We start from the raw sequence: 22,451 nt of genomic DNA on the forward strand, positions 1-22,451 counted from the left end.
AACACAATTATTCCTGTCAAGACTGAACTCCTCAGGAACTTACAAGGGACTCATAATAACAAGAAACTGGATACTTTTCACTTCCCTTTTGTCTAGGCATACAGCCCTCCAAAAACATTCAAAGCACTTTTAGAAATACCTCTTTATTAATTTTGTTGGTCTCTGCTATTCGATCAGAGAGCACCGAGTTCTGAATCGGAGGTGCTGCCATGGGTTGCATGGCAATCAGCTGGATCTTGCTTGGGACCCGTCTGCTGGCATCTGAGGAACGGGACATCCTATCCACATGTTCAAAGATAGAGGCTGAGGAGTGCTGCTCGTTTCCACTGCTGGTCTGAGGAGGTCCTAAACCATCAGAACCAATACAAAGTGAAGTAGTGCTGCCAGGGTTATCACAGTCACATATGAAGCTCTACAGATGCCGTGCTACAAAACTATACCCTGTTTTCCATCTGTATCTAATTTGCCCTACAGGCCTTCCAGCTGACTCACATTTAGTGTACAACAAGTTTACCCCGTGGTTTGCAAATTAGAAACATTTTCCCATTATATTTCCAGAAGGTGAGCTGTCATTCTTTATGTCTGTAAATCAAGATCTTGGCATTTGCAAACCCCCAAAATGTCAATCTACTTTACTCCATAAAATGCTGTTTTAAGTACATTCTGCTAATGATTCCTCTTATCAGTACTTAAGGAGATGCAAGTTCCTCAAATGGGGGTTCAAAGAGCAATGAAAGAAGTCTCAATGCAAAACGTATTTCTTAAGTGATAGGAGGGATATAGGAACAAACAAAAAAACCCCTAGAAATCCACACAAAACACAAAGAATTTTACAGACATTTTACTGATTAAAGCTTCTAAAGCTTTTATTCTCTGTGACAGGATAAACAGTTCACATAATAATAAGCAAGCTGCATAAATATTGTCATGTTGTAATTTGTTGGAGAGGTTAAACCAACTCAAATAAAATCAGCAAAAGATATTATGAAAACCAGTATGCACGGCAGTGCACCCCTGGTCCTGCCAACAGTTAATTACTTCAATAGAAATGGGTCATCTCCCTCAAAAGACTTGAAATCTATAGGATCACCCCCAGTGATTTGCAGCTAAGCACAGATTTAATATTTTTTTTCCGAGTTAGACCTAAATCAGAAACTGTTATGCAGATGAGGCTTGCAAAAGCTATTGAAAACTTGCAAAATAACCTTTTCTTTTATCCATGTGATAAAGCCACAAATTCTCAAACTGCTTTTCACCATGAAATACAAGCAATGAGATATCAAGACTTGTGACTCTCCTTATGAAGGAACACAACTGTGTGGAGGGACGTAGTCCCACATCCTTGCACAGAGTTCTAATAAGGGGATGTGGTTCTCAAGATTCAAATCAGGAGGAAAATCTAATTGCATTCTGATACAGAATCAATTATTGATCAACATGATCCAGCTACAATAGACAAGAAGGGAAATAAAACAGTCACTGCTGTGATCCTGTTGCAACATGTGCTGGTAATGCAGGATAGGGTTCAGAAGAGGAGTGAATCCTATCTTCTGTAGAACATCACAGTAGATGACTTTCTCCTTTGCTTCCCTCTTCTAGTACAGTAAGGGAGCAGGACAAGAAAGGAAGGGTATGCTTTATCATATCCACAGCACACTACTTTTGGGCTGGAAAGCAACCTGGCCACAAGTTAAGTAAAATCCCTATTCGTATTTCTCAAACTTGATCAAAGCCTTGTCAAACATACATATTTATAAAAGGCATGCATCATTTATAAATGTGATTTTTCTGTGTAAGTGTTCTTGAAAAGAAGGCACGGTTCCATTCAAGACCTCTGTGTCTCAAATGTTTTTCAAGACACAGAGCCTAAATGAAATATATCCATCTCTCTTCTGTAGCTATTTATATCATCTTGAACATTTGTCATCTTCACAGCGTCATCTTCATGCATTTCTCAGAAGTGTGCAAGCACTGCCTCTCAGAGAGGGGCACAAGATATGTTAAGCAGTTAGTATGAATCCCTCAGAGCCATTGTGTAGTCAACAGAAATCTGAACTTCTGCATCCATCTTTCCTGTACATTAGTCATTTTTCCCCAACCTTTTCACTCTATCAGCCGTTCCCAAGCTCGCTGACCTCCAACATAAAATTTTAAGGTAATTTTCATATTCCTTGGTTAACGAGGTCCAATATATTCAATCACACTGAGCATTCACTCTGAATCTTTATAATTTCATCCATAACTTTCTCTTGTACACACATAAACAAGTGCTTGGCAGGGGCCTCTGAGCTGAAAGGGTTCTTAAACTCATTTTTTACATCAGAAGTCCCACTGACAAATTTTGGTAAGGATCTACAGTAATATCACGTTACTCCCTTTTGCAGAAAGATACACACAAAAAACCCTCACAGGCTGCAGCTGACCTTTAAATTCTCTCTGTGTGCATACACTGAATGTGTCTATAAATACAAACCAAGATGGAAGAACAGAAAAGTAGATAAAGTCAGGAACTGCACAGCACTGCATACATACAACAAAAGGAGAAACAGTTTCTAACTCAATACATGAATGAGGTCCTACAGAAGTTTCAACAGAGAGAATAAGCATAATTTCTCATTTCTAAGTTCTTATGTTACACTGTTAGTCACGTTTAGAAAATCTTCCCTATAAAACTATCAGATGGCACCATGTGCATGAAATTTTGATTTCAGACTAATTCAGCTGAGGTTAAAAAATAATGGAGAGGTATTAATACCCCAGTACTGGTCAGATCATGTTTAAACAACTAGATCATATAGGTCACACGCCAGGATCAATGTTCATCACTGCTCCCTGAGCTGAAACTATTAATTGAACTGAGATGTCAGGCAGCTGTGATTTCATATGAAAACCAATACAGCTGGAGACAGAGAAAGGCTACTGCTTCCTGCACCCTCGAGAGACACAGCAACCAAGGTTCATAAGGCCTCATCCAAAATCAGATAAAGTCAATGGGATTCTTCAGCTCATCCACTGGTATCTTAATCATGCCAGAGTATGCAATAAGAGATAAATTCCACACAGTTTCTTTGTATTCCAGTAGGTGATATCCCTAGGATGCAGCTGATGACTCATTGCACACAACCATGGAAAGCAGCATAGTACAGAAGGATGGACAGAAGGTTGGCTATTTTAAGATGGTCAGTGCTATTAGAGGACACAATCCTTATTTTATCACTAGATGTGTTATACATTATCAAAGACAGCATCAGCTTTCTCCTGCCCTATGTTTGCCATGACTCAATCCTGGCAGAGAAAACACTAGTTCACAACAAAATATTTGTGTTTCTTTGCAGGTAGCTCTTGTTTTATTTGGGCTTCCAGTAAAGACGTTAATTCTAACATTATCTCCAACTTGTTTATACAAAGCTGGTTTCAGGACCAACAGCTGCCTTAGTTTTGCTTCTTTCACAGCGATGTTTTCCTCAATAATTTGAAAGAATTGGGAAGAAAAAATTAGAAAAATGTGCTGGATTACTATAATTTGTGTTACTGAGACTTTTTCTATACTTCAATAGCTCAAAAGCAATTTTATTTTCTAAGACGCAGAAGACAAACTCTTCCACCCTTAAGACATAATTGCAGCTACTCCAACACCTCTATTCATATTTGTACTCAACTACCAGCTCTGGTTACTTACCCACTCTGTTTGCTCCTGACAACACAAAGGGAAAAGAAGAGACAACACAGTAATTATGACAAGCAATTTAGCTAGAATGGCAACTGGAAAAAAACCACAGCAGTAAGATGATTGCATTTACTTTTGAATGAAATGCATGAACTTGGATCAAACTGCCAAATCTCAGCTGCACGAAAAGGGAACTGAATCTCCCATTTAGTAGAGAGCTCTCTGCAGACAGTGCCTCCAATTCTGAATGTTAAAAATAGTCCCTATGATTTGCAAACTAGAGGCACCAAATGCTAAAAAATAGTGTATTTTACCCAGTAAGGGCATGATAGGTAGAAAGGACAAATTTTACACAATCTCCTTGTTGCCTTTACCAGGTAATTCAGATGCAGCAACACCTAACATTTCTATACCAAAGTGAAATGTTAAACCTTACATAAGGTTTTAAGCCAGATAGAAAATGAAGAGACAAATATGGAGTTCCCAGGTAAGAAGAAATGGGAGAACACTAAAACAGAGCAACAGAATTGAAGTCAGATAGGTTGGAGGAACTCAAACCCTCCTGAGATGTTATATCAACTTTACAAATATATAAATATATATATTTTAGGGCACCTCCAAGAAAAGTAGTGGCACTTTAAACTGAAAGCAAGATGATTCTTTATAAAAAATACCAGTGTTATTAACATATTAGCACTGAATTTTCATCATTCTAAAGTACAATTGTGCAGGCACTTTGATGATGTAATTACAACTCATTTGCAGAACTTTTACCTCTCTGGTGTCTTTTTTTTCCTATCACAATTTTGAAGTTAGTGTTACAGACACACCCCCGTGGTCTGAAGTCCTGCTGTGACCTCTACTGCCCATGTAACTGTCTGCAATTCTGGTTCCATGAGAGACACAATTAGGCCTAACTGGAAAGAGTTTTGCTGGGGGTCTGTGTGGGACAAAAGGAGGCAAGATTTGTTCCTGCTAAGCCATTTGTTTCAAAAGCTTGCTGGAATGAAAGGAATGTGTAGCTCTTCAGTTTCAACCGAAGAAACTAAACTAAATAGAAAGGGATTTTCTGTGGCAAAAAGCAGAAAAATCAACAGCTGAAGATGAGTTTAGGAAAGTTGCAGCAGAGTAACTCTTCAACCTGAGTAAAGCACTAGAGCACACAAGGAGAAAAAAAAGTAACAAACCCTTCTTCACTGCTCTGCGTGGTTTGCCCTCGTTTGCAGCAGTTGATGGTCTTGCACCTTCTTCTCCAGTTTCTCTCCCACTGGATTGTTCACTTGCTGTGGATTCAGCATCTGATGGCGAAATTCTGCCACAAACAAAAAAAACCAAACAAACCAACATGTAACACAAGTTTGCAAAGGGGCACAATTCTGACATGCAAAGCATCCTGTGCTAAAATATCTTGTGAAGTCTGTTAAAATCTTCCTCTGTCTATAAGTAAATTTATAATATATTATCACAGCTAGATATTCATGCCACAGTGTTACTGTTGCTGTGCGTGAAAAATGACTACAACAGGATTCACATGTGACAATGTTATTAAGTAATCTTTCCTTTAAAATACACTACAAGAAAAAGCTCTTCATTTTTAACTAGTAATTTACCTCTCAGAAAGAGAATAATTGTATTAGAAATATGAAACCCATATAGGTAACCAGTCTAACATTCAGCCTTACTAACTTGCTGTTCTCCTGCTAACAATACAAATCCATGCGAATATTTTCCTGACTAGCAAAATGTAAGGCCATTCAAAAATGCTTCTTTTATGTATTTATTCCACGCAGTCACAAGATTCTTAAGAACATTTATTATCTAAAAATTACAATCTCACTGCTCGTGGCTTTTGTAGGCAATACAGAAAAATAAAAGAGTATCATGATTTTCCCCAACAAAATACTTCAGCTGCAAAATTATTCTGACAGTATAAAAATAGAAAAGATACAGGGCTCACACCACTGCCAGACACCAAAGGCTGTCTTTTCACATGGGATCAGCCTTTGTGATGGTGTCTCTAGTGACCATTTTGTCCTGTGAACACTCATATTCTATTTCAGCAGGGAGTTAATCATGGAAAGTGTGCACATGTCTGTGCATTACCTCATAAGTGCAGGATTTGCTTGGGCTAGATTGGTATCTGAACTAGTTACTGAGGCTCTTGGCTAAACATCAACCTGCCTAGAGCCCACAGACTAAGGTAACTATATGTAGCCTGACAAGTCCATTGAAGCTAAATCTACTCCTTGCAGCAGGCAATGCTCTGAATTCAACTTCCCTTTTTCTCCTCACTAAATAATGCCCTGATCTGCAGGACCGTAATACTAATGTCACATCCCAATTAAAAAAAATAATAGCAGGGAAAAGAGGACAAATGGTCCTCAATAAGCTTAGAGATCTGCATCACTGCATCTTTTTCTATGGGGGAAAGGGCGTGCAGAGCTATCATCTCCATCACCTGTGTCTTGGTTCAGCAGAGTATGAGGCTGGAGTTCTGTTTCCAGATCTCCTACTGACTTCCTGTTTCATCTCATTGTGCTCAGCATTCCCCTTCATACTCTTTTTCTCAGTCTATCCAAATTATCACCAAGTTATAGGAACATAAATAGTGTTGAGTCAACATCAGTCATTTCTTCTAAGTGCTGAGGAATATGCAGTTGTATACTCTCAAGCCAAAACAACAGGTCCAACTCTCAGCTGGAGCTGCGGGATGCTGAGCTTTCTGAACTCGGCTGTTCTTGTTTGTTGTTTCTTACAGACACAGAACACGTACTCACATCACCACTAGACTTCCTGGCATGTAACATACAACCCTGAACTGAACTGTGATGAACTGCGTCCTGTGTTTCCTCAAGAAACATCAAGCAGCTAAATCCAACATAACACAGTATGATACCATTTTACATTTCAACTTCTGCCTCGGGGAATAAATGTCTCAAATCTCAAGCTGACGTGGGAACAACAGCATGGCAGAGAGATGATGGCAACATCTCCATAGTTAAGCCTAAAGGAAGATTTTTTCTTAAGGGAATATGAGGCAGAAGAGGGAGATTCTCTTTTGAAAACATTTCAAGTGTCTGAACTACAGGTCAGTCACTCTCCCCTCCGTGCCTAGGAAGATCACGGAGAAGATCGTCCAGGAAACGATGCTAAGGCACATGAAAAGTAAGAAGGGGCTTGCTGACAGCCAACATGGCTTCACTAAGGGCAAATCACACCTGAATTACTTGGCCTTCTACAATGGGATCACAGTGTATCATTAGAATGTTGGCTTCTGAAATTTCTCTTGCTTGGTTTTCTGAATTATTCTAGACAAAACACAGCAGCAACCTAAAATTTAAACTTTTTTCTTATGCTTATCTGCATATAAATATAGATGCCTTCCCTTCCCCCACGTAGCATCTCTGTCCTAGGCCACTTCTGAACTTTTTAAAAGGAACCCATAAACACTTGTCTTTCCAATTTAAACTGCTTTGTTTTAATTTATGTAAGCTACACCAAAACGAGTTAGCTCATTTTTCTTCCATTATTTTCCAGTTTTGCCCGCCTTCCACTGTAGCACTGGTAGTGTTCTACTTAAAAGGCCTATAGGGAGTTAGGAAGACAGGCTTAGCATCTGGAAGGGGGAAACTGAGCTTTGTGAAGCACACATGGGGTAGATGAAGCAAGGATCTTAAGACAACTGGGGCTTTAGAGGAAGCGAAGAGGGCTGAACAGAGGAGCAAGCTGTGTTGCAGAGACCTGCAGCTCAGTCAGAATCACCACTGGTTTCTTTCTCAGCTCATCCAATTCTGCCCTTGATGGTTTGCTTTTTTTTTCTCCCCCTGTGCACTATTTAATGGGTATAAGCACAGGGAATGCAGAGCTGGAGACAAAGAAGTGTGAGAGTGAGGGAGGAAGAAGAATTAGCAGAAACTGTAGTTCAGAGGGGGTCTTCTCCTCAGAGCTCTGGTTTTTTTCCCCACCTGTTACCTTCCTACTTATCTGCTTTTTTTTTGTGCACAGATCCTTCTTTACTGCATAACTTTGTTACATCATGTATCCTACAAACACAATCCTTTCCAGCAAGGGACAGTCACATCATATGATTACTGGAAAAGGTTAGGAAAATTCTGCTGATGGTTGACAGACACTTCTCCATTTACACAGCTGCCAATTATCATTCCTTTTTCAGAATAAGGCTTGTTTGCTATGAGAGCCACCAGATAATGGTAAATAACAGCATTCGTGCATATTTCCTGAATTTTGGAGATATGGCTTATTTTTGGAAATCCCGACTCTTCATACATGTATTGATCACTATTAATGTAATTGAAACACATTACTCTTTGTCAATGGTTTCCATTTGCTTTTAACCACCCACTGGTTTAGTAGCTAGAGATCACAAAAAAATTGCACTGGAAAACATACACTTGGTGTTTCCAGTAAAAAGCAATGACTTGACTCCAGTCAACTCAGCAGTGTCTTAAATACCCCTCTTAACTGGGTATGCTCCCTTTAAGAGAAAAATGAACACTGAATTCTCACAACCCTGTACTAATGAGTAGCGAGGTGTAAAACTGGTGGCTCGCTAGAAAATGCGAGTTCCGGAGCTCTGGAACAGTTGTTTCCACTGAAATTGCCTTAAAAATACAGCAATCACTAGCCCTTAATAAACTGTTGTCTACTCCAATTTGTTTTATCTCTGTGAACTGACCTCCCTCTGTGCCGAACAGTCTTTGAAGGCTTTGTGGAAGTCTTGGATTTGGGGCTGGGCACATCTCCGTTTTCAGATGGGGTAGTATCCTTAATAGGTCCTGGTAAAGGAGCTGGCTCATGGATAATCAGGACATCATCTTTATTGTGCTGGCCCAGATGCTGCTTAGCAAAATCAAAGCCTTTCACACTGGGGGCTTGTAGCTGTGAGAAAAGAACAAAGACAAAAAACAGGAACCGTAAGTGAACATGAGTACAAAGGCTTTGGTTCAGATCTGCAAACAATGGCCACTGAGAGGATGGCCAGGCTATGGTAGTCTCAGGAATGAACACGAGAGCGCCAGGGAAAAGAAAAATAAACTCTCCACAATTCTGTCATCTTACTGCAGTATAAGACACACAGTTTAAGCTTCCAAACCAACAAATCTAGCTAAAAAAGAGCCTTCTGATGCTGCTACTATTTTTTACTGCTATTTCTTCAAGATTTAATCATTGTGTGAGGAGCTTTTTGTGTACTTGTGAGTGCAAGGCTGTAGACACCTGCGTACAGACTGGAATGGCTACGGCTGCTAGGTCATATTTGTATTTCTTCCAGCCAAAATAGATGCAGGATTTTAAATAATTCGAATCATGTCACTGTTGATCTTTCTCATTTTGAGCTCCCCAAATCTGCAGGAGTCTGGGAGTGCTTGTACAAACACCTAGTTCATCTGATGAAAGATAAACGCTCTGCAGATCTGAGTTACACAGCAGCCTGGCGATGACTTGTCAGCCAGTACTGATGCCTCCAGAAAAAAAATGAAAATCTCTTAGGAATTTCATACTGAACAGACAGAAAAATATACAAAAGGCTTTGGAATTTAGAGAAATTTTCCCAAAGATCTTATTCAATAGGCATCTTGCTTGAGAAAGACACAGAATTCAGCCTTTTACTTTCATAACTGTATTTATAAAAAAAGCTAATCTCACCTTATCAATGACTTGATTCAGACTTAATCAAGGCTCCAAGTTTCAAGCTCTCTGCTGATTTTTTTGGGGTCTTTGGACTAACTCGAAAATCTGAAGAACTAATTAAGAGAAAGTTTTTCTTCAAACCCCACTCAATTTTATGTAGTTTGGAAGTTGAAAGCAGGAAGAAACAACTCCAGTTTTTGACGTGCACGCACACACAACCTGCTACACACCACACGTACAAAACCCTCTGTGTGTTCCTAGAGCTGATTTCCTGCAAAGTGAAGCATGTGCTGGAGTGCATTTATGGGTGCGTCAGGTTCCAGATGTTTAAATGAACCCCCTTTCATAAAGCTTGGCAGGCCAACACAGCTAACTGCAAACAGACTCCTCTGATATCATGCCAAAGATAAGCTCGCCTGAGGAATATTCTGAAACAATCTCTTCAAAATATTTTCTCAGTAAGCAAACATTTTCCAAATGGTTCTTAGAAAGGGCGATGCAGTCGAGCAAGCCGCCTATTTAAACCAGTAGATGGCAATAAAAGCTCTTCTGTAAAATCCAGCAGTTTATCTGTTGAGGTTCTGGAGTTCATTTCTCACCAAATGAGTAAGCTTTTTATTTGAACAGATCTGGAGGTCTTCCACTATACCCATTTGTCCTGGGCTTTACAACAGTCCATTCAAGTCAGCATTCTGGGTGATTCAGTCATTGAATTTATGCAAATGATTGCAACTACAGATTCAAAAAGGCACTGGGGAGCTACACTAGGTGAAGATGTAACTGTGTCTCCATTTTTTTGAGTCACTGTCATCTAGTGAAGCCTTCCTGAAATTTCCCCCCTTCAGATGTTAAACATTTGTCTTCAGGATCTTGCTTACTTAATTAAAAAAAAACAAACCAAAACCCCAGTATGATCCTTACACCCTCCACCAAATACTTCTGAAGACAACTTTCCACTTCTGCTATCAGAATTATATGGCCCGTTTGCACCACTTTGATTATTGAAACTTCTTAGTACCCCATCTCACTTACGGCCTGTCTGAAGCTATGTCTATTCTCCTAGAAGATATTCCTCTGTATGACACTTGTCCTTTGAACCTTCAGTGGCTTCCCTTCTTCTACCCCTTTCATACACCCCCCTCCTGCCCACACAGGCCTGCTGATGCTTCCTGATGATCACATCCTCTACTTCACTACATTCCCCTCCACAGACTCCAGCCCCCTTGGCTCCAAAGATGATGACAGTCCTCACCATGTGCTGGGCACAGTTCTTCCACAAAAAAGTCTGGTGGTGCTCTACCCTTTTCTTATCAACCTGCCAAGTTATTACTGCTTTTTGAATAGTGTGATGGGTGGGGTGGGCAAGGACAACTGAAGAGACAAACATTCCAGGAATACTGGACTTACCAGTATGGCTTTACTTAGAATGCAGCATGTCTGAAGCATGAACTTCAACCTATCTCAGAGTCACTCCAGCAGACTGAGTTTGTAAACCCGTCTGGGAGTAAAAAAACATACAAAAATATAAAATTTTCATATTTTAACTTTGAATAGTCTTATTCCTAGCTGCAGTCCAACATAACCTTTCATCTAAGCACAGTCATGGGAACAGATATATTTATGCGTACATGCACATACGCCACAGCATATGTATCCACAAATGTTTATCTGCAGACAGACCACACAGCAGCTGAATTAAAAGGCTGTTAGTACTGCAAAGACCAGCACTCACACTGTAAGAAATGGCAGTTTGATTATCTGAAACAACCACAACTGGATCCTCTCACACACAGGCACTGCAATAAGGTCTTGAGTTAGAACATCCTAAGTTCAGTTCTTCCACAGGAACTCTCTTGCTCCCCCCCCAGCCTGCTGGATCCTTGGCATATGCTGGGCCTTCTGCTATTAGTTAAAGTTGGGCAGAATGTAAGAATGTTATTTGCAAAACCAGGATACTCATCTCATTTCATGCAGAAGCTGGCAAACACACAGTGAAAGGAGAAGGGAATGCAAGGTGAGTCCTTCATGCATGTTTACAGCTGGGGTGGCTAAGACTTTAGGGTTTCAGGGACACTTGCTGGCAACAGGGGACAGGCCAATCTCAGCTTATCACCACCCCAGGCACCACAGAACCTATAGTTATATTTTCCTTAAGTTGGAGCTAGGTAAACTCCTCAGTTGGTCTTACTCTTCCTTGACAGGCAGAACCTTTCTCTCTACCCCACTCTCCTGCCTCTCCCTCTGCCTGCCAGCTGCCAGTACCCATTTACAGCATCCAAGAACCTGAGGCTCATCACTCTTTATACTTTTAACACGTGGTGTCATAACAAGCTCTGCGTAACATAACAGAGAATAAACCCTCTCAGATTTACGGTACAGCTCTACAGACCTTGCATGTGCAGAACTGGTGTTACCCTCTGGGAATGTAACTGGTAAATCTCTAACAAGTCTTTGTCAACCCCATGCAGACATTTTCCTAAAGTTTTAAAACTTAAGTCAGAAACTAATAGTTCCCCACAGAATCAGCAAAAGCATTTCCCTCATACCAAACAACCTTCTTGTTCCCTTTCCTTCCACACCCTGCACCCCCTAAGGCTCAGAATGCGCACTAGAGCTTCTCCACAACTTCCAAACTTCAGACAGAGCTTTTTATTTTCTCTTAACCTTGTTCTTTGGAAAACAAACTCTTCTTCTTATCTTAAAAAATAGTTTCAATATGAAACTGATACTTGAATGGGAATGGCCTGAATGCTTCAAGTCTTGCAGAGTTCTGTACAGCCAAATATTTCTAGAAATCTCCACCTAAAACAACTTAAGTTGGTATTACCACCTCTATCCAACGTGTGTATATGTTTGTGCATATGAATGAAAAAAACATGACAGAAAAATGTGACAATACAGACATATATACAACATGATACATGACTGAATACGAAAAGATGGTCCTCAAAAAAATGATAAAATCACTTATTAAAAATAATATTATTTGAAAAATAGAAATACTAATAGGATTACTACCGTAGAAATAACATTGATATAAGCCTGCTTTGTTTTCTTAAAAAAAAAAAAATCTACGCTTCTCATACATCTCCTTGTAGACCACAGCAAGATAATGACTTTAATTGAGACCTGATAGCAGCCAAAATCCACATTTTCAGTGAGAAGTGTCTGAAGGATGCTGAACCACAACTCTGCTTTCTGCAAGACCAGACACCCGATTCAGTGAAATGAATGGTGTTACTCTTGACTGAAGATGTTTCCAACATTTTCGTACAAATTTCTGTGTGCCACCTGCTGAATTCTTTCTTTTCTTTATATCAAGTTATGTAACAGGTTGCGTTACCTCTGCTCATCTTGGACTGGTAGTCAGGATACCATGTGTGGATCAGCCACCTACTACTCATATATTAATCAGCACCAAGAAAAGAACGCAGTACCTTTTTAAGAGCACTTTTTAAGTTGTGCTGATATTGTTACTTGTTCAGGTACCTCAAGTCTCAGATGCCTTTACCCAGGACTGCACAAAACCAGTCTTGGCAAAGATTTCTTGTTTTAAATGTAAGTTGTTAGAGGTTTTCATTTATCTTAATATATTTGTGAAAGGGAAGGAGAGAAACTACTCTGAAGCTTACCACCAAAATGAACACGTCTAAATTATTGCACTCATAAGGAATTATATTATTATACAAATGCAGAGCCTGCCAAAATCTTAGAGGAAGATTTCATATTGGTAAGCCAAGAGAGTGTTTTAATTCTATTGTTACAGACTGAAAGAAAAAAATAAAAACCCAAACCAGTATTTGAAGCTCAATTCACAGAAAAATCTAATAATTTCTGCAGAAGCCTATAAAATTTGTGCCCCTCAGTCAAGTCTTATTGCATAAAAGCAGATAATAGTTTCAGTGTGATTCAAGCCACAGAAATACAAAATGGTTGCCAACATACTGTTTTGCTGGATGCAGAGATACACCAGGAATGTCAACAACCTGTTTGTTGAAAGAAAGCAAATGCTGCTCACAGGTCAGTGAGTAATTTCAGCAGAAAGCAGAAGAAAAGAAATACACTTAAGTCAGTAGTCTCCCTGTAGTTCCTATAAGCAGCATTTGAATTTGGACATAATATGAAGAATAATGTATTAAGACAATTTTCTAGTGATTTTATACCATGGTCTTGCCTTGTTCCTTGTAGAGCCAGCTGGATTGAGCACAGGCTGTTTTCTAAGAAAACAAAGGAACTACAAATGTACTTTAGTGTCAGTACATAACCTGTGAACAGGACAAGAATCCCTGTAAAGAAGTCCTGCTGACTTACAACCTTACTATCATGCTAGCACATAGAATGTTACAGGATGAAGACACTTTTCAGAAAAAAACCAGGCAAGTGTACAAGCTTAAACACAGCAAGACAATGAAAAAGCCTGTTCTTAAAATTAATGTGGGTTGAAGATGTAAGTCAGTGTGATTTAAGACAGCTTAAAGCTACTAAACATTGCCGACTGCCTTCACAACCTGAGATGCACACCACCAAACCCTGTGCATATCCCCGGGGCACCAGAGCATAGGTTAGCGTGAATTCACTGCATTACTCCCATGACGCATCAAAAAGGATAATAATGTGCAGTTGCATGTATGCTTGGTAGGATCCTCTTAATTTTAACTCTTTTTTCACTATGTGTCTATTATCTCATCCAAGAAGTCTTCTTGGATCTTCCCTCAAGGATCATTCATCCATACTGGACGCAGTTCACTGTTCCACAAGATATTCAAAACACCTACCAGTTTACCAATAAGCAAGAATTTAGAAGTACTGAGGCAGGTTCACCTTTCAGAGTCTCATTTTCTTATTCAGCTCATTTTTCTATTATCATTCCTACATAAGTACAACCTCTGTATTTTTGTCTGCATTGCTCTCCTTCAACATAACCCCCTTCGGGATGATAGCCAGGGACTGCCTGTAAAGTATGCATATAATTTATACATGGGATTCAATAACAATAATGCAGGTCTGATTGAAGGCACAAAACCCCTTCATTCATCAAAAAAGCATATTAGAAGATCTCATAGAAGGAGAGTTCTGACTCCATAGCCACCTTCAAAATACTGAAAAAAGACCCACTTGTATCTCTGGAGGTCTTTTTGTGTCATTGTGTCTCTTTTCTGACATGAGACATGATGCAACCTATTTGTACCATAAGCCGAACTACTTCCACGCCTACTTTAAAAAAACCTCAACACTAAGCATCACTGAGAAATGTGCAGAGGGATTCCTTCACTCGTTGCTGGTTTAGAAAATATGTTTAGGGACCAAAACTAAAAGAAGTCTCTAATTTAAATACCTTCACTTGGTAACAGTGTCTGTATGTAAAAAGAAGTGCATGAGCAATGACAGTTCTCTGGATTTATCACATCTTTCATGGGATGCCACCACCCTCCCACTACAGCAGTGTGACAACCTGTGCCCTCTCTGGCAAGCCTCAAACCAGAAGCAGGATTTTGAGACCTGAGGGCCAAAAAAGAGGCTCCATGTACAAAATACCATTTTCTTATCTTGGATCAAGTATTTCTTTATACAAATGTCGTCTCCCATTTGTCATCACAACAGCACTTTGGTCAACTATTACCCTTTCGGGAAAAGGTAAAGCAGTTGAGCAAACCTGTCCTTGGGGAAAAGAAACATGCTTAGAGTTGCTTGGGCTTCTCCCATCGAGCTTGGAAAAAGCAGTGCACTGTACAGCCAGCACTGGCACAGAAAACCAAAACAAGCTGGTGTACAGCCTCTGGACCTCCTTTTCCCTCCTTTGAAAAGTCAAAGCTGTATTACTGCTTACCACCAAACAAATAGTAAGGAAAGCAGGAATCCCACAGAAAATACCAGCTCAGGAATTTTGCTTCTGGAGAAGGATTAAAAACAAATAAAAGAAACTCCCAAACTTACAAAACTTTATAAAGCCTGAAATTCTCAAGACACCTGTTCTGAAATATTTTCTTCAGACAGATTCTTCTCATGGATTTTCATCATCCCCCTTCTTCTCCTTTGTGCATTTCTTCCTGCCACACTAATATTACCATGACAGCTCAGTAAATTTCACAAAATACAAGAGGGATCATGTTGTTGAAAGCCCATAACTCTGAGTACATATATGCCCACAGGCTGCTGAGATAACTGCTGTAACAGGCAGAATTTTGTTCCTGAATCACACACAGTTTTAGCTTTCCTCCTCAGACAGAAATGCCGCTGGGTGGATACTATCTTAATCACTGTTTGTGAGGTTCCTTTGCACACTGGTTGGATGGAAGTGTGAGGAGTATGTTAGAAGAAGACAGGCAACTTTATAGGATAGACAGGCCACGGCTGTCTGTGTTTCACCAGATTTTCACCCATAAGTTACGTTAAACAATTAACTCCTCTAAGGCCACACACACAACTCCAGCACCAACTGCAACCTCTAAGAGAGACAGCACAACCAATGAAAAACCTCCAAATTTAGGGAACTCCTTTCCAAACTTGTGAAGCAAACAAATACATTCTAACATGATTCTCACCATCTGCACAGTGCACATATACCACACATCCTCTCTACAGATAATGAGAAAAGTGCTACCACTTTTAACTAAAGACTTTAAAGATAGAGCATAGGTCGGCAATTTTCATTTACTTTTTCATGCTGGTATTTTGTTGGGTTCAATGATTCACACATTTATATACCTTAAAAGGTTTTAACATGCACAGAAAGTACATTCACATGTACTACAGAAACATCCCGCCTGCTGAAATGAAACTGCAAGTTTCAACTGCAAGTGGATAGCACATTAAAACCTTGCAACAATGATTTAATGTTGGTGCATTTCCTTGCTCCCAAAACAGCTAAATTCTACAGTAGACTTTCTATTGTCTTTTGTTAGGAGAGAGAAATTTATTTCCCCAGTATTAATCTCTTCTCAGAGGTTTATTATGTTTAGGATGGCACAACATTCATCTGTATCTTGAAAATAGATTCTTTTTAACTCCTTTTGAAAAGTAACCACTACATAAACATGACTAAAAATCCACTGATCACCTACATTTTGAATGGCATGTTCACTTCTAGCCTCCCTCTCTCGAAAAGGATGGAAAAGAACTAGAAAATGTTCAGATTATTCAAAGGTTCAAAGGCCAGTTCAAAAGGTCTCCTCTGATTGGAAGAAGAGATGGCAGAGAGGGAATATGACAGAGTTCTGTAAAGTCAGGACTGGCAAAGATGAAATGCCTAGGAATCAGCTGTTCCCTGTCCCCTCCCATACAAGGACTAAGGGACATCACAGAAAACTCAGAAGTAGCAGGATAAAAGCAGAATGAAACAAGATGATGCGGTTCTTCATTTAACATGCTGTGGAAATCCCTGTCAGCAGCTGAGACGGGTTTAGAAGGACCAAACAAGTTAATGGAAAAGAAGCATGTTGAGGGTTGCTAAATACCATCACTTCTACACACAGTCCTTGAGGCACAAATAACTGGGGGCTGAAGAGTTCCTCAAGGCAAAGCAACCTGCCCTTACTTGCCCTGTCCTTCTCCCCTTCTCTAGGCTTTTTCTTTTGGCATCTGGGCTAGCTGGCCTTTCGGAATGCTCTCAAGACAGATACTCAAATATCTGTAAGAAAGCAGATGGAGACATTTTACTTTTTATACCTATTTGTATAAGCAGTATATCTAAGTGTGGTATTTCACCTCTACCATTTGCGAATAGTTAATCCTCATTACAGAAGAAGAGTTACTACAAAAGAGCTCTTTCAGAGGAATTGCCATCAGAGAAATGTATTGTTGAGAAGTAATTAAGATGTTGAATACTGCATCCCTTGTTAGAATCCAGCTATTGACTCTGAAGGAGATCCGGTACGCCATCCCAAAAAAAGACAACAGTTTGGATAGTTAGTCAAGGTAGCTATTACAAATGAATGATATTTGTTATGCAAACATGAATCTCTTGCATAAACTCATGTCAGTTTTCAAGTAGTTTTTATAAGATTGGTGTCAGATGCCTTTCTTAACAGGAGTCTCTTTTGACTGAATTTTTCTGCAATGCAGAGCTGTTGCCTCGACATTATACAGATGAACAAAAGGATTATAGGATGTCAAAACATCACAAGAATTCTTTGCATCAGGAGCAGAAGCCTAGTATTTAGCCTCCAGCAGGGCTGGGCTCTGATCTTGGGAACATCCAAGAGATAGTCTACTGAACATACAATAATAAGCAAAACTCTCAATTCAGAGGTGTAAAGTTACACCTGACACATGACATTTGGATATCAGATATTCCTGCTTAGGGGGGGGAATAAAAACCCACACAAGTGCCTCTCAGACATCTTGCAGAAGGCATGACTCATTACCTGTGACCGTGAGCTGATGAGAGCAGACATGCAAGGGCTGGTGACAGTCCCCAGGTGATGAAGACACTTAGCTGAGGTGTGCTGGCACATGAGGCAAACTGGCAGCCCTCCAGCTCTGGCATTACCTGTGCTGCTGCTCCAGGAGAAAGTGCAGTACTTTGTCCAAGGTTTTGTGGGGACTAACCCACTCCACCTCTGCCACCGGTAAACACACACAGGAGGGACACTGAGCCAGAAAGACATATTCAGTCTCTTAAGAACCACCGTGGGGTGCAGAAGGCTCCAGAGAGGAGTGACATCTGACTGGAGAAGTAGGCATTTTTCCCCATGGGTTTTGGATGTGCCCTTGGGAAAAAAAGGAACTGAGCAAGCCACTCAAAGCTATCACTGCAAAAGCAATAACTTCAGCACACCCAGCATTTAGAGGGGAACATCCAAGACCCTCTAAATAAACTGCCAGTTAGCTTGTCCACAGGTGTCAAGTTCTCGCCATTAGGGCAGGGAGCCCTTCTCTGAATAATTGTCTACAGCTGAAATTATTTCTGAGATGCTATAGGAAGGAATCTGACATTTTTCTTCAAATGCTTGTACACAGAAGGGAAAGTGAAACCCCTAGAGAACGAGGTTCCATTTTAAATTTTGGATGTCCGCAGAGGAGGAAATAGTATTGCTGATGCTGCTCCCATTGTGGATAACGTGTAAAATGTTTTTTCTGCTCTTTGGGGAAGAGCAAATGAGTGTTTTTGCACAAAAACATCAGAGGCCCTGTACAGAGCAAAATGATGGTTTGGGTATTAAAGAAATTAATTTTTTCATGAAGAAAAATAGCCAATGGCAAAAATTCAGTTGACCACAAAAGGCACAGCTTCCTTTCCGGAAAAAAAAAAATTGGGATAAGCAAAAGGTTGGGACACTGTTATGGCGGATATAGGCAATGCCAAGAGAGAAAACCTTGTTATTCAAAAATGCCACTTGTGCATCTTTTTACTTCACAAGGCAAAGACATCTTTATCCAATGCAACAACCCAGGTCACATCAAGGTGAATTTCCAGTAGGATGCTATGGCTTACAGAACAGGTCATGAATATTTGATGTGCCCTTTAAATATCTTAGTATCATCTCTTCAAAAGAATTATCCTTGCACAGGCCAATTAATCTTGCATAGATGCACTGCTCTCCCCTGTTTCCTTAACTCTCAGTTTAAAAAGCATACAAATAACTTTGATCTAAGCATGTTTTCCCATTTAATCTCCAGAATAAAAAAGGAAACCTAACGTTTTGCAAGTATTGTTAATCCTGTTTTGACACAACAGGATGGATTAGCAAACCAGAGTCTCTTCAAGATCCTTTATTTTTCCTTACTTTATGATCAAACCTGGTTTTGCTAGCATCAGTTCCCACAAAAGTTTTCTTTCCCATGTATTTGTGTGTATATTCACTGAAACAGCAGATAAGTAAAAAATCCCTTAATAATAGGCTCCCTTTCTATACTCTTTGCAGAAAGTAACATTATGAGCCTTTTTAAGCAGGATCCTTGTGCCATCCTGTCTGCAGGACATTGATCCTGTAATGAAGCTGGAAGGCCAGATGGAAAGAACAGAAACTGGTGGAGTGGTACATCCAGTGAGCAGAACAGGCCTTTGCCGTGTATAGTCCACCCTGCCCTGTATCACTGCCTTAAGAGAAACACAATCCTTGCTATTATCTATATTACCTTTGAGAATGACCTGGCCTTAAGGGTGGGGCCAAGCAGCACATCTGGACTCAAGCCCAGCTTCAAGGCTGCTGTGGCACATAAATATTGATGCAATCTTGGGTACCTCTGTGGACTTGTCACCGTAGGATCTGGGTATTATTCAACACAGCCATGTCCACTCAAGTGGGAAATCTGCTATTACTGACCATCACAAGTGAGCAGCTGTGACCCAAATAGTCTAAAGGGGCATCCACAGAGCATTTAAGGTACCAAAGCCAGTTAGCTGTGCTGGCATGATGTGCTGGCAGTACAACTGAATTGCTGTGTAGCACAACTACCTGGTGGCCTTCACCTCACCAAGGTGTACCCAAGCAGCCATATCCCATACACCCAAAAAGGCATGTAGGCTCTAATTGCCAGCAGATAACAGTACTGGGTTCCTTCATCAGAAGATAGACTGCGAGGTTAGGCAGCTTATGACTTTTAATGGTGGCCATAGGAACACAGAAATCACACCTACTCTGTAAAAGTAATCTTTTATATGTAAAGGTTTAAAAATAAAACTTGTATTGTCTGAATGAATATCAAAACACTTCGGGAAAATCCAGGAATTTCAAAGCAGAATGAAACAATTAAGTGAAAGAAGAGAAGAAAGGAAACATATGACTAAGAATGAATATGGGGCTACAGAATCCAGTAAAATTTGTAGTGTCTAAGAATCTCTCTGAAGAGGATAATGCAACTTTTTAAGAGAGATTCTAACTAAGAATAAAAAGCTCCTGCCCAACCTGTGGCTTACTTATGCAATCTGCATTTACAGTACATCTACTGAATTCTGTCTCTCAGTGTTCCAAGGAACCAGCCTTCCAGTCTTGTCTCTGCAGCATGAAGCAAACAGGCTTTCTCCTCACCCCCAACCCCATTCCAGGCTTTTAAGTCACAGGTAACGTAATTTGCTATCAGCTGCTACTGTGAATTCTAAAGGTTATTATGCTGCCCACTGATCTGCTATGTTAAAATGGCTAATTAAAGACACTGAAGAAAGACTGGTGACACCCCTGGAGATCCACCAGTGCAGTATGATACCTGATTTCAGCTGAACAAGAAATGTGTGTCTCAGTTTCTTGTCTTCCAATCAACACACATCTTCAAGCACAAAACACATTATAGACTTATTACAAGGTTGAAAAGCCTTGTTTTCTATTTCCAGTATGGAAATATGCCATACATATGCTAATGAAAAACTCTACATTTACATTAATTTTTTGTTAAATATCAACAGAAGTAAGAAGAGCTAGCACACTATAAATGCATCTTTGTCTTTTACATATATAGATTCCAAGATAAAAACTCAGATCTTTAACCTAAATATCTTTCTATTTACAGACGTAGTGCAGGCTTTCACCTCCCTTCAGTGCCAAGGTCAAACTCTGAAAATAGAGAATGGAAATAATTGTGGCTGTGGTGAGGAAGGGGGAGGCTGAGTCCATTTTTATGGAGTTTATTTACAGACATAAATCCCTGACCACATGATGACACTCCTTTGATCACTTCTTTGCATTTACTCTAATAAAAAGTATAAAATACAGAGACAATTTTAGAGGGCAGGATCAGACCAAATGTCCCTAATAATTTGTATGCTGTTTTGACTGTCTGGGGGTCTTTGGTGGTGGTTAAATACACACTACTCAGACCCAGAATTCCAACCCACTGTTTGAAGACATGAAATCCCAATGACAGCCTAATAGCAAGGAAGCCAGAGCACTGCTTTTATTCTGGGGAAAGGAGGAAATGGTTTGCAAAGTAGGTTCTTCCAGTTGCTTGATGTGCAAAGTGATAAAAATGTAAGAGACTTTTTATTGCTTTACCTCCAGTAGCACAAGGATTGAACTAGATGTCCACACTGGTTCTTTCTAGTTTGCTTACAGCGACTTCCCCAAAGAAGGCAAAGTGACAGGTTCCCCAGGCAATCCAAAATGAGACTCACATATAAACAAGTTTGAGGCTTCTGACTCATGAATGATTAAGATGAAGAATATTGTGGAAGCAGTGGGGAAAAGCAACTGAGCCATTTTCTTAAAAGAAAAGTAATTATATGAAGGATGTTTCTGGCCTTGCAGCCAATACAACCCAGCTGCTTCCTTACAAAAAAAAGCTTGTGACAGCAAAGAGGTACTGAAAATGTGATCAAAGAGTGTACCAAGGGTAATGGTCCTCTCTTGCCTCTTCTGTATGACCCTACTCAAATTAGTCAAAACTACTGTGGGGAACTTCCTCAGTCAAAAATCTGTGTTAGATATTACCACAGCAGAGGTGAAACACGGTACCAGGGGGTGGAGTTCATCAAAAGGTACCACTTGTTGCCAGCCTGGATTCTGACACACAACCTGCAGTCGCAAGGCAAGTGGAAGTTACTATTGATTTGTTCTGACTGCTTTGGAAGTGTAAGCGCTTTCTGTTTCTCTCATCTTTCACACCATTAATTATCTTGAAAGAGAGCATGGTGTACAGACAAGGCTCGTTATGGAGGAAACTGTGTGACTGAACATGAGGTGACAGTGCAAGAACATGACTGCAGTACCACAGGATTAGCACAGGCAGATTATTTTTCCTTTATTAATGCCTCTGAAGGTCTAGTCAATAATAAGCATTTCTGACACATGCAAGTTCTCTTTGGTTGTAAAAAGAAAATAACCTTTCAGGCACTTTATCATTCTTTTTACTGAATACATCCTTTGTGAAAATCCTGGGTCACAAAATTTTTGATTTACAGTCCTGGGCAAGAAAAAGACAAGGGCACTGAATTTCTCACCATCCTAACCAGCACTATGGCCAACATGCTCACTTATGCAGGCACACACAGATCCACTAATGAACGTTCTAGTACTGCAACAAGCTCTCACAACTGCAACAAAAAGAGACCTGGCAGAACATGGACCAGCCAGGATAGGGTCTAGCAAATTCCAGTTCCAGCATGAGGTATGATGGGTGGTGCACTTTAGCTGTCAACTTTGGTTAGCAGAAGCTCTCCAAAGAAAAATTCAGCCTTCTGGGGAAAACAAGGTCAGTGATTCAA

The 22,451-nt window shown here is 40.0% G+C and overlaps 1 protein-coding gene across 4 annotated transcripts in view; it reads right to left on the reverse strand.

Moving 5' to 3' along the window:
- The window catches only part of KIAA1549 (KIAA1549 ortholog), a 335,592-nt gene that overhangs the window by 20,910 nt on the left and 292,231 nt on the right, over window positions 1-22,451 (reverse strand). For 3 of the 4 annotated variants that reach the window (XM_048300475.1, XM_048300478.1, XM_048300477.1), the window contains exons 11-14: window positions 8,364-8,566; window positions 4,855-4,979; window positions 3,680-3,694; window positions 140-345 (exon numbers count right to left, since the gene is read on the reverse strand). In XM_048300475.1, coding sequence (XP_048156432.1) covers window positions 140-345; window positions 3,680-3,694; window positions 4,855-4,979; window positions 8,364-8,566 — 549 coding nt within the window. The remainder of the gene's footprint in view (window positions 1-139; window positions 346-3,679; window positions 3,695-4,854; window positions 4,980-8,363; window positions 8,567-22,451) is intronic. The other variant, XM_048300476.1, reaches the window with a different exon arrangement.

This window comes from Corvus hawaiiensis, chromosome 4 (assembly GCF_020740725.1).
Source record: "Corvus hawaiiensis isolate bCorHaw1 chromosome 4, bCorHaw1.pri.cur, whole genome shotgun sequence".
Lineage (NCBI taxonomy): Eukaryota > Metazoa > Chordata > Aves > Passeriformes > Corvidae > Corvus > Corvus hawaiiensis.